Source organism: Aquarana catesbeiana, linkage group LG03, assembly GCF_042186555.1.
Source record: "Aquarana catesbeiana isolate 2022-GZ linkage group LG03, ASM4218655v1, whole genome shotgun sequence".
Classification (NCBI taxonomy): Eukaryota; Metazoa; Chordata; class Amphibia; order Anura; family Ranidae; genus Aquarana; species Aquarana catesbeiana.
The window spans coordinates 695,456,476-695,469,848 of record NC_133326.1 but is presented as its reverse complement, the minus strand read 5'-3'; the positions used below and the strand labels follow the sequence as shown (position 1 = coordinate 695,469,848).

General features: G+C 39.1%; 1 protein-coding gene across 1 annotated transcript; it reads right to left on the bottom strand.

The window, feature by feature from the left end:
- Positions 1 to 385: 385 nt before the first annotated feature.
- LOC141134255 (olfactory receptor 1496-like) lies at positions 386 to 12,974 on the bottom strand. Its single transcript, XM_073623833.1, has 2 exons — positions 12,921 to 12,974; positions 386 to 1,327 (listed from the first exon to the last, which is right to left on the bottom strand). The coding sequence occupies exons 1-2, from the start codon at positions 12,972 to 12,974 to the stop codon at positions 386 to 388; spliced, it is 996 nt and encodes a 331-aa protein (XP_073479934.1).
- Positions 12,975 to 13,373: the final 399 nt, after the last annotated feature.

Genomic DNA, 13,373 nt, shown 5'->3' with positions numbered 1-13,373 from the left:
GATGGGCTGTAAATGGCCCTATCTGTACCATGTGATCATTTTTACCAACCACAGCTGGCAACACAATTGTACACAATCGATGGCATGAAAGGAAGCCATCCATTGTTTACAATTGTCACGTGATCTGCTGTGATGAATCACCCAGCCGTCATTTTGCAATTGGCCAGACGGGAAGTGGTTAATTGTGGTAAACGCAGCTTCACGGACCCCCTCATAACAAAGAGAACTAAGTAGATTGTTTCTTAGCTGGAAGTTCCAGAAAAGAGCAGCTAAAAAGGTAAGCTGCAATTTATATGTTTTTTTTTTTCCTGCAAACAAATATAAATCCAGTTTTGCCCCAATCTGGTTGCAATAGTGGAAATACCATTTAAAATTCAAATCATTATTACCATGGACGTTCAAGACTTGTTTTAGCATGCATTATATTCCCTATCGCTTTTTTTATGTCTTTATTCCTTAAACTGTATATAAAGGGGTTTAGAAAAGGAGTAAACACCGTATACAACAAAGCCAGTATCTTACTGATAATCTGTGACTGCCCTTCATTTGGAAGAACATACATGGAGATTAGCGTCCCATAAAATATAGACACAACTGTCAAATGGGAGCTGCAAGTAGAAAAGGATTTCAGTCTCCCTGAAGTGGACGATATCTTCAGTATGGTTAAAGCAATGTATATATATGAAAGGACTATCAAAAGGAATGGCAAGACTATGACAGCAGTACAAAGCAATGTGGATTCCATCTTAACAATGGATGTGTCCGAACAAGAAAGTTCCACCACAGGATAAAAATCACAGAAGAATTGGTCAATAGTATTTGGCCCACAGAATTCTAATGAACACACACCATGTATTATAAAGGATGTTACAGAACCACTTAACAGCCAGACTATGAAAACAAATGTAATGCAAAGAACTTGGTTCATAATAAAGACATAATGCAGAGGATAGCAGATAGCTAGATAGCGGTCGTAGGACATCACTGTCAGTAGAAAACATTCAGATGTTTCTGATAAAGCAAAAAAATAAAGCTGTGTGATGCATCCAGGGAAAGATATGGATGTCTGCCCATGTAGAACAATATTAAGCATGTTAGGAGCAATATCAGTAATCAATAGGATATCAGATACAGACAGCTGGGTGAGGAAGAAGTACATGGGAAAATGGAGGGTTTTGCTGTAGGACACCAGTGTGATGATCAGGAGGTTTCCACATATTGTCACACAATATATTATAAGGATTAGGGAGAAGACCAAAAGATTAAATTTGCCAATATTGTTGAATCCCAACAAGAATATTGTTGTAATATTATTCTTAGGTATGATCTGTGTAATAATATTAAACGATTATGTAAATGTACATGTAAGTGTATATTAACACATGAAAATAACTGGCTAAATAGAAACTACATTTTACAGTTTAAATGTTAGTCCATTTTTAACCCTTTCATGACTAAGCCTATTTTTGAAAATTGGTGTTTACAAGTTAAAATCCGTATTTTTTGCTAGAAAATTACTTAGAGCCCCCAAACATTATATATATATATATATATATATATATATTTTTAGCAGAGAATCTAGAGAATAAAATGGCAATATTTTATATCACATGGTATTTGTGCAGCAGTGTTTTAAACGCAAATTTTTGGGAAAAGGGACAGTTTCATGAATTAAAAAAAAACAAACAGTAAAGTTACCCCAATTTTTTTGTATAATGTGAAAGATGATGTTACGCCGAGAAATAGATACCAAACATGTCATGCTTTATAATTGCACGCACTTGTGGAATGGCGACAAACTACGGTACCTAAAAATCTCCATAGGCGACGCTTGAAATTTTTTTTAACGGTTACCAGGTTAGAGTTACAGAGGAGGTCTAGTGCTAGAATTATTGCTCTCACTCTGACGATCGCGGCGATACCTCACATGTGTGATTTAAACACCGTTTACATATGCGGGCGCCACTTCCATATGCGTTTTCTTTGCTGCGCGAGCTCACGGGGATGGAGGCGCTTTAAAATTATTTTTTTTCTTATTTATTTTATTTATTTTTATATTTATAAATTGTGTTAAAAAAAAAAATTGATGACTTCTATTGCTGTCACAAGGAATGCAAACATCCCTTGTGACAGTAATAGGTGGTGACAGGTACTCTTTATGGAGGGATCAGCAATCCCTCCTTTGCACTTCAAAGTATTCAGATCACCATTTTCGTCGATTCTGAATACTGTGTGTTTTTTTAAAGCCGGCGCCATTGGCAGCCGAGTAAACGGGAAGTGACGTTGTGATGTTGCTTCCGTGTTTACGATTAGGAGGCTGGAACCAAGCCGCTCACGGCTTGGTTCCAGCCCACCCCCAGCTTCCGGAGGCAGGCGATTGGTCATCGGGTCTCCTGATGGAATGGGAGGCCCGGTAAGAGCGGCGGGAGGCGGCAGGAGGGGGGGACGCCCCCTCCCACTGCTCCGGTATAACAGCTGAGCCGCTTTTAGCCGCATCGGTTGTTATACCCGGAAAGCCAATCGCCCGCTGTACAAAACAGTAACGGGGTGATGCCTGCAGCTGCGGGCATCATCCCGGTATAACCCTGGAAAGCCGAGTACGCGGGAAGGGTAAAGTTTCAAATAAAGTGGTGAGAGGTTAAAAAAAAGAGAGAGGAAATCTTCCAATAGGGACCCATTTGTGTTTATAACTGTCTAAGAGAGAATTCCTCTAATTTGGATAGAATTAATTTCACATCACATTGTGTCTACAGGACCAGAAGTAAAGAGAAATCTAACCCATTAGACCCAACTGACGAAAAAAAAAGGGACTGGGGGTTTTACCTACTGCAAATAACATACAGAAGGGTGCAACCACCTTGACAAGTTTTATGAAATCCACATAGACAAATGGATACTCACATGCCAAGAAAAAACATCAAGCAAAACGTATCTGCTCCAGCTTGAATGCAACGTGACTTGTCCTAGGAACAGATGGTTGGCCGGCTGATGCGTTTCCTTTCCTTGTTTCTGAGTCACATTGCGTTCAAGCTGGAGAAGATCAGTTTTGCTTGATGTTTTTATTGGCATGTGAGTATCCATTTGTCTATGCGGATTTAATAAAACATATAAATGGTAATGCACACAATGGTTACGTCCTCCTGAATGTTTTTTGAAGTTAGTTTGGAGGACTTTCCGGTTGGTGGAGGGCTGCACCCTTGACGGGCATTGTGGAAAGAAGCGGAATTAAAGATTCTCCTTGGGTTTAGTTTTTTTTTGGACTACAGGGTTTTACCTACTCCCTACTCTATCCAAAATTGAAAAAGAAAATCTAGATTCAAATATACTTATATAAGATTTGTGAATACCTCTAAAAACATGCATAAACATGATGTCCAGTTTCTTTGAACCGTTTAACAATAATATTTTCACTTGTTATTAGGAATGAGGAGTAGGTGTATAAGTAGTTTTGGTGCATAACAATAACATATTAAAATTTTAAAGGAAGATGTTTAAAAATATTAGTAATAAAATAAATAAATACAGAAAAAAAATAGTGCACTTCCAAATTTTTCTGTTGGTGCTTGATGACAATCCATATGTGGTTATTTGCTAGCATAAAAGTAAATCAAAACATCCCTTTGTCAAAAATCTTATAAACATAAGAAAATTATAAACAGCCTGTATCTTAAATTTACACTTGTCAGCAGTTTATATATAAAAATATAAAATCAAATCTACAATAAAAACTAATGGATTATAGTTATATTGTCAGTATAGCTAAAACTTTTTTTTTTTTCAGTTTTGTGTAGAGTAGAAAATGGTTAAAATCCCAGTCTTTTTTTTTTTGTATGTGCCCTGCTTTATCTTCCCATCTTTGACTGTTGTCACAGAAACAGGTATCCCAATTGAAAAGGTGTCTCCTCACCTTATCTTTACCTCAATTTTAAAATTTGGGATTTCCATAATTTTCAGTCTCAGGGACAATCAAGTGAGTGAACCTCTCCAGACAGCAGTAAAAAACAGACAGTGGTTCTAGCACTTCTTTGATTTATTCAAATCCGAAAGAAAAATGTTTTGGTTATACATATACTGAATGAATAAATGAGAGGCAGATGAAAAATATAAAATGACAGTGTATTAAAATAAATGTATTGCACTTTAGAAATAAGAAGTCATTTTAAAAATGTCTACATTAGTTAAATGTGATCAGTGTACAACCCCTGGTTAATGAATCAAAAATCCTTCTTTATAGAGTCTCAATGATCCCGCAGGGAGCAAATTAAATCTCTGCTGATTTTTGCATTTGAGTAATAAAATTAGAATTTGTTTCTATACAGTAAGTAGATTATTTTTATTAAATGTCTCAAATGATAATATAGAATGCAATAAATTAATGAAAAATGTAAGATAACCTAAACTTATTTGAGAATACATTCCCAGTTCGGTAAAACCCTCAGTATTGCTACTAAGGGGAAAAGTTGTAAGGGCTATTTTTTAAAATTTAAATTAAAAGGTTATATTTAGGGTTAGGGTTGCATTAGGGCAGTGGTCTCAAACTGGTGGCTCTCCAGCTGTTGCGAAACTACAAGTCACAGCATGCCTCTACCCGTGGGAGTCATGCTTGTAACTGTCAGCCTTGCAATGACTCATGAGACCTGTAGTTTTGCAACAGCTGGAGGGCCGCCAGTTTGAGACCCCTGCATTAGGGCAAAAAAATCTTTTGAATTTATAACCACTTTAACCCCCTCAATACCGGACACTTTCACCCTCTTCCTGCCCAGGCAATTTTTAAGTTTTCAGTGTTGTCACACTTTGATTTTATCATTTTTGAGACAGATAGAGCTTTCACTTGATGGTATTTAATCACCACTGGGGTCTCTGTTTGTTGCTACATAAATGGAAAAAAATACAGAAAATTTTGAAAGTAACACTTTTTTCTTAGTTTCTATTACAAAATTTAGCAAATAAATAATCTTTGTTTATGCCTTTGGGAAAAACTGTATTCTGCTACTTTTTTGGTAAAAATAACCCAAAATAACCCAAATCAGTGTATATTATCTTTGTGAAAGTTATAGAGTCTACAATCTATGATATATTTTTGAAAATGAATCAATCCTGATATGCTGACTGTCTATCTCAATTCTTGAGGCCCTAAAATATCAGGACAGTACAAATAATCCCCAAATGTCACCTTTTTGGAAAGTAGACAGTCCAGGGTGTTGTGTAAAAGGCATGGTGAGTTTTTGAAAATTTGGTAAATGAAGTAATTACCCACTTCAGCCCCGGAAGATTTGGCTGCTCAATGACCAGGCCATTATTGCGATACGGCACTGCGTCAATTTAACTGACAATTGCGCGGTCGTGTGACACTGTACCCAAACAAAATTAATGTCCTTTTTTTCCCACAAATAGAGCTTTCTTTTGGTGGTATTTGATCATCTCTGCGGTTTTTATTTTTTGCGCTGTAAACAAAAAAAGAGCGACAGTTTTGAAAAAAACACAACATTTTGTACTTTTTGCTATCATAAATATCCCTAATTTTTTTTAAAAATGCAAATTATTTCCTCAGTTTAGGCTGATATGTATTCTTCTACATATTTTTGGTAATAAAAATTGAAATAAGCGTATATTAATTGGTTTGCACAAAAGTTATAGCATCTACAAAATAGGGAAAGATTTATGGCATTTTTATAATTATTATTTTTTTTACTAGTAATGACTGTGACATTATGGCGGACAGATCACTTTTGAAACATTTTTGAGACCATTGACATATATACAGCAATCAGTGCTATAAAAATGCACTGATTACTGTGCAAATGTCACTGGCAGGGAAGTGGTTAACTCTAGGGGGCTATCAAGGGGTTAACTGTGTTCTCTAGTGTGTGTTCTAACTGTAGAGAATGGGACTGACTAGAGGAGATGACAGATCATTGTTCCTAGCTAGTAGGTACACACGATCTGTTTCTCCTCTCCTCACAGAACAGGGATTTGTGTGTTTACACACACATGTCCCTGTTCTGGCTCTCATGCCCGCGATTGTGTGTGGCCGGCAGTAATCGCGACTACCAGCCATGCGCAACGGCACCCCCGCAGTGCAGCTATCCTCGCTTAAACGTACAGCTACCACAGTTCGCGGGAAAGTGCCGATCAGCCACTATATAATGATGGCGGCTGGTTGGCAAGCGGTTAAATAAAATTAGGTTTTTTTTTTTCACAAAATTTTAATTTTAATAAGTTATGTCTCAGACAGCATATGCATATTTAGAATTACAATACAAAACACATTCTGCTATGCCTTCTGAGTATGAGAATATCACATGTGTGGGGCTTTTTCACAGCCTAGATACATAGCAGGACCCAATCATGAATTACACATGAATTATGCATCTAATTTTCTGACTACCAATTACATTTTTGGATGCCCTGGAGCACCAGGACAGTGAAACCACCCATAAATTACCCTATTTTGAAAGCAAACACTCCAAGGTATTTTCTAAGTGGCATAATGAGTATTTTGAATATGTCATTGCCACAAGTTTTTGGAAAATGCGGGAAAGAAAATGAAAATTATTTTACAAAAAGCTGTAAATTAATAAGATATTTCCAACACGCATCATAGGCATACTTAATGATAATTACACCACAAAACACATTCCGATTATGGGGAGTACAGGGGAAGTAGCCACTTGATACGGGATACCTGACATCAGGTCAGGTATAAACAGGAAGTTCCATGTGGTACGAAAGAGAGGAAACTGCTGGAAGTGGTAGCAGAGGAGAGAAGGATAAAATACCCCCGGACGGAGGATCGCTTCCTGGATTCGCCATCGCAGGATTTTCTACAGATGCCTTTTACCCCTGCAGGGGTTAGGCAGTCCGGTGAGCGTAAGCACGAGTGGGGGTGCAGTGAAGGACGGGGACAACATCAGTTAATGCTGAGACCACGTTTTCTTCACCAGAAGGACACACTTTAGGACTTTGATTTTGGACACTTACTTTTCATAGGTTTTTTGTTCTCTTTATACACATTTTTTTCACTTTTCAAAAAAATTTGAACTTTTTATGCACATATGCTAGGGATTTTTTATTTTTATTTTTTATTTTTTATTGCTAAAACTGTTTGTTTGTATTGCTAAAACTGTTTTGATTGCCATAATTGTTTGTATATTGGATTACCTGTTTTTTTGCCCTTTCTCAACCTGTGGGCACATTCCCCTATACACATATAGATATTTGGTATATATTGAGATATCGGCACATATGCATATATTTTAGGAGCATGTTGCACCTTATTACATTACATCTGCCAGGTGTATTGTTTGCACTTTGATATACCTCAGCCCTCGCAACACATTGGTTACACGCACAATATTAATAATAGCTTTATTATATAATTTTTTTACACGTATGTTCGTTTTTTTGCACTTGTACGAATCACCATTTATGCACATATAGCCGGACATTCCCCTGTTCAAAGTATTTTATAATTCAAGATGCTAATTTATTCTCCCAGGAACTCTTTATGCTTAGCCTAGATATACAAAAGGCATTTAACAGTGTTTCTTGGGGTTATGTTTCCACCCTCCTACAATGCATGGGCTTTCATGGTGAATTTCTACGAGCCTTCCAGGCCTTTTTTCAGAAGTTCAGAACCCTAAAACATGAATCAAGATCCCAGGGTGTAGTTTGGAATTTTTCAGCCTGGGCAGGGGTACCAGACAAGGGTGCCCACTTTCCCCTCTAATTTTTGCTCTAGCACTCGAGCCCTTGGCCATTGCAATACTGAATAATCCAGACATCTATGGGTATTCTAAAGGTCCCTCAACCTACAAATTTTGCATGTACGCCGATGACGTACTGATGTTCCTCACCAACTCCTAATCACTTTGCCGAATCTGCTACAGACCCTATCGAATTTTGCAAAGGTCTCCGGACTTTCGATAAATGTCTCAAAATCAGTGGCCCTTCCAGTGGGTTTTTCGCTTGTGGAACTAAACCACCTTAGACAATCTTATTCTTTCATGTGGGCTGAATCTTACCTCCCATATTTGGGTATTAACCTAACCAGAGATTTTTGCAAACTCTTCTATGCCAACTATCCCTCGATGATATCTAAACTGAAAAGAATCCCCAAACTCTGGTCCCCTCTCCATATTTCATTTCTAGGTAGGGTTACCGCCCTTAAAATGACAATTCTCCCCAAGTTACTTTACCTATTCCAATCCCTTCCAATTAGACTCTCTAAAATGTATTTGCTTAACATCCAGCCCCATTTTAATAGATTTATTTGGCAGGACAGACCCCTGGGATTTGCAATAAGAGGGGGCCTGGGAGTTCCTCAGATATGGCTTTACTATTTAACCAGTAGATATACGCAACAGGCCCAATGGAACATTAAAAACTCCAAGGTCCCCTGGGTCAGGTTTGAACAAGACTCTATCACACCCCTATATCTCCCTGGACTTTTGTGGTCCTCTAACCCTTCTAAACCAGTTTTGGGTTCCAAGAACTTAATAGTCACAGTAGAACTGAAGATGTGGGATCATTATAAGAGAAAATATAATCTTATATCGCAAACACTCCTAGGAGCCTCATTTCTCTGAGATTCCAGATTCCCCGCCAGCATATGATCACCCGGAATCCTTTCAAGTCTGGGTGGAACAAAATTTGACCACGCTGGATGACTTTTTATTAGACTCGAAATTGCCACATTTTCATATTTACAAGCTTGTTATCATATCCTGGAGGGGGAATATTACCACTTCCTACAAATCCATCATTTTTATTTAACAGCACTATGCTGGACCCACATCTGATTCTATTACATTCTTTGAGGGCTTATGCCACACATCCTCTCGTCAAAAAGGCCTCATTTAGGGAGTTTATAAAATGTTAGAATCAGCCCACATTGAAATATAGATCCCAGTGGGAGCAGGATCGTCACCTGGACTGGGTGAAAGGCTGGCAAAACATGCGTAAATGTACCAAATCATTGGCGGTTTAGGGAGACTGCTATAAAATTAGTGACGCGTTGATATTACACTCCCCTGCGCCTGAGTAAAATTTATCCGCAGGCCTCCCCCTCTTGCTTTAGGGGCTATGCTCACCAGGGCACCTTTCTGCACCTATTCTGGGACTGTGAAAAATTACAACCTACCTGGAAAGAGGTCCTGGAATTAATAGACAAATTAGCGGGTAGATCCATAACTCTGACTTACCAGCACTGTCTCTTATTTCAAAGTCTGTCTGATACCTCCAAATCCTTTATGAAATTGATCCATTCAATTTGTATTGCCCTGCAATGGGCCATTGCATTACATTGGAAGACAAACTCAGTTCCATTCACTCAAGTTATTGCACGTATAGATCACATGATGTTAGGCGAAAAAAATTTTCATACCCTACATACTCTACCCCCTAATTTGATGCTAAGTGGAACCCTTGGTTCTTGTTTAGACTTCAAGACTGACCGGAATTATTTTTGTTGTCTTATTTTATTTTCACTGTTTTGTTTTGTTAAATGGATTACCTTTTATGATTATCTTATACCGTCATCATAAGGTTTTTATTTGACGATCTCTATGGTATTCCTGCCTGTTATGATCTAGTCGTCTGATGCAATTAATTACCATTTATCATTAGCTTGATAATATACCTGTTGAATTACCTGATGTCATCTACCCATGTTTATGGTAATTTCTTTATTCTTAATAAAAAACTTTTTTGAAAACAAAAAAAAACATAAAAAGTCGCTCTTCCCCGGGCCTGGATGGCTTCTCTGTCCCGTACCACAAGACTTTCTCTACAACTCTGTCACCCTATTTGGCCCGCTTCTTTAATGCACTACAACGGGGTGCCCCCTTAGACCAGTCTCTTAACTCAGACTATATTTCGGTCATACCTAAACCAGGAAAAGATACAAGTTCAGTTAGCAATTATTGTCCGATACCTCTTAAAAATAATGATCTCAAGATCCTGACTAAGATCCTTACAGACCGTATCTCTTCCTTCATAGGTCTTTATATCCATAAAGACCAGGTGGCTTTATCCCAGGAAGATAGGGGCCGGATCAGATCTGCAGGGTAATTGACATAATCCCTCTCTTGAAGTGTTGGAATGGTGGTAGAGCTCAGGAGGGGTTTCTGCTTTCCTTAGACCTCCAGAAAGCTCTTGACTCCGTCTCCTGGCCCTACTTGTTCACCATCCTGAATCGCTGGGGTTTTGGCAAGTCATTTATGAACATCATTGGTTCTTTGTATTCTACCCCAGTAACTCAGATACGGCTGCAGGGATATTGCACGTGGAACCCTCAGTGCTGGACACTTGGTTCCGGCCAAATCATTAGCTTATCCCTTCTTGCAGATCCCTGTCTCTGCTTGGCCAAGGAAGATGCACCGACTCGGCAACACCTGAAAGAGAGAAATCAAAACAATGCAAAAGCATCCTATCCTATAAGAACATGATGCAATATGTATACAATGATTTGAACTGGTTTTCAGCCGAGGGCAGCAAAAAACGAACGGACCGTATTGAAGTGTCCAGCACTGATGGTTCCATGTGCAGTGTGCTGATTTGAGAGAACCTGGACTGGACCAGCCTAGGGACGTTGAGGTGGATCCTGTAGGAGGGAAGTGCCCCTGGGACTACACCCTTCGAATTGGCTCCCTGTTTGTTGCTGATTAGCCATCCAGGAAGGAGGTTGGTAGGACATCAAACAGAGCTCCCTGCGGAACATTCCCTGAGGTCCATATATCACTACTAAGCCTGTTTTGACCCCCCTGAATAAGGGTGGTCGCAGGCTTTCCGGTAAGCCTCCATTACTTTATCACCAGGTGGTGGGCAGCACTAGTGGTGGAATATTGATCCAGGATTCCGCATTGAACATCATAATTTTTCGGATTTTACTCTCACCTTCACTTTATTGTATGAACTGTTTCTCACTATATTTATCTTTTACCGTGCCTTTTGTAATTATTTATGAGTACTTAATTGATTGATTTATATATCAGCCGGTTTTATTGGCTGTCATTCACTGTTGTTGAATTTGATTTAATTTTTTGACATAACACATTTCACACTTGTGATATTTGTCCAGCGCTGCACTGCTCTTTTTACATCTAATTATGCCCCCTTGATAAAAAAATATGAATCCGAACTTGCCCAGTGGGCCCTCTGGACCTGTCTTGACTAGGACGGATACATTTGGTTAAAATGACCTTGCTCCCTCACATTCTATATTATTTTAGATCTCTTCCTATCCCAATTAACAAAGATCACCTAAGACGCCTACAATCTAGAATTATTAGATTCAACTTGGGATCAAAGGGGCATCACTTGTCCAAAGCGGTACTCTTCTGCTCCAGCAAACAGGGCGGCTTAGGCCTTCCCAACCTTTTTTGGTACCTTTAAGCAGCCCAGCTAGCTTAAATCTCTAGGGTCTACTCAAGGTCGAGAATCCCTGATTGGGTATACATGGAAAGGCAGGTAGTCCCGCGTTATACCTTAGACTATATACTTTGGTGTCCTCTTAAATGGAGACCCTCAATCCTCGCTCCAACTCTCTCCCACTCTTTCGCACTATGAGATACTCTTAGAACCAATCCACAACTAGTCTCATCTCTTAGACCGTTGACCCATATCTTTAGAAACCCGCAATTCCCTCCTGGCCTAGAAATTCAAGCCTTTAAATGGTGGCTGGACAAAGGGCTATATAGAATTGGTCACTTTTTCCCTTCCTTCTGGCCCAATATAATATAAAGAGTATTGCGCTAGTAAACTTGACATGTCAGCTTCCGAGAAATTTAGGTTTTCCCAAATTTCACATTTCCTCTATAAATTCTGGGAGACAAAACATAATCCTCCCACTATCACACCCTATGAACAGTGGTTTGAACAAGCCATGGAGCAGGGTTGGGGTTTCAGTGATATACAGCTCACTTTCATCAGTCCGAACTAGAACTTCCTATATGTTAGCTTAGCAAAGAGACCTGGTGCAAGAATGGGACCTCGAGGAATGGTATGGGAATTCTCTTGGACCACAAAAGGCATCATGAATATAGGTACCTGGTTCCCACAAGATTAGCTAGACTTTACCCTTCTACCTTCCCCATTTGCTTCCGAGGCTGTGATCATATAGGAGACATATTGCATGTCTGGTGGTATTGCCCCAAATTTAGAAGCTTCTGGAACAAAAGTTTTTAATCTGCTCCAAAAGATCTCGGGCCTATCATTTCCAAAATCCTCACATATTGTGCTTCTCAATTTTCCGGCAGCCACAGCCACGAAAAGCTTACAACGACTTATCCTATGCATACTAACGGGAGATAAACTAACCATCGCCAGTGCTTGGAAGCAACCATTTATTTCCTTCACTAGAGCCAAGAGGAAAATCCCCTGGATTATGGCCCAGGAGAAGATGGTTAGCAAGCTCTTAGACTCCTCAGAAAAATTTGAGTCGACTTGGGAACCATGGGCAAAATATATGGAGCTTCCGTCCATTGAATAGAACCTCCGGCGTATCTTCTCTTAAGATAGGATCGTTCCACGCTGGTCTTTAGTCTACAATCTCTGGACTCATTCCTCTTTCTCTTCTTCATGCCTGCTCTTCTTGCTCTATTTGACCCAGTGGCTCTTTCCGCTTTGAAAAACTCCGGAGGATTTAGGATTTATACATTAAGAGCAGTTTCAGGCCCTTAGGGCTCTGACTGTTTTTTTTTTTGTTTGTTTTGTTTTGTTTTAGTTGCTCCAGGGATTTTTTCTCAGAGAAAATGTGCTGGAACTCACCCCCCTCCCCTGGTCATGCCCCTACCCACCCCCTAGGACCGCCCCTTTAGAGAATAAGGATCCAAGTATAATTTGGGGGCTATACAAGTAATTTGTATGGAATTAAATAAAAAGCAATGCAGTAAAATGTGCAAAGCAAATGAAATACTTACCAAAGTAAGCTCAGAAACACTTCCAGATGATTTTAGCATTCTTGTCATATACATCTTCTCTGCTTCTCTCTCTGCTTCTCACATCAGTAGCAGTGTGACGACCATAAAGTAGCCATGAACCAACATATTTGGAGGGCTCAAAACAACGTAGAGGAGGACCATTAACTCTGATAAACAGTAGCCCTGAAATGTTTTTTGTCAGAAGGGAAGCTCTGTTGGGAGTAACTATTAAATTAATTTGTGAGAATCCTCTTTCACACTCACTGGGTAAAATTGGGACACTTTCAATGGCATTTATAAGAGGGCACAAGTCATTAGGCAAAGTTTTCTCAATCAAAAGCAAATATCATTTTCCTTTCATTCAACTGGAATCTAATGGACAAATTTCTCATTTCCTCCTCTACAAAAGTAAGCTTTTGCTCAACATTGTCAGGCCAATGTTTGGAGTCAAGC

What these genes read in the sequence shown, in the direction of transcription:
- LOC141134255 (XM_073623833.1), bottom strand. Translation starts at nt 12,974, where the DNA reads ATGTATATGACAAGAATGCTAAAATCATCTGGAAGTGTTTCTGAGCTT. An exon ending in GTGTTTCTGAGCTTACTTTG is followed by an intron (nt 1,328 to 12,920) that starts GTAAGTATTTCA and finishes ATTATTACACAG; the next exon opens with ATCATACCTAAGAATAATAT.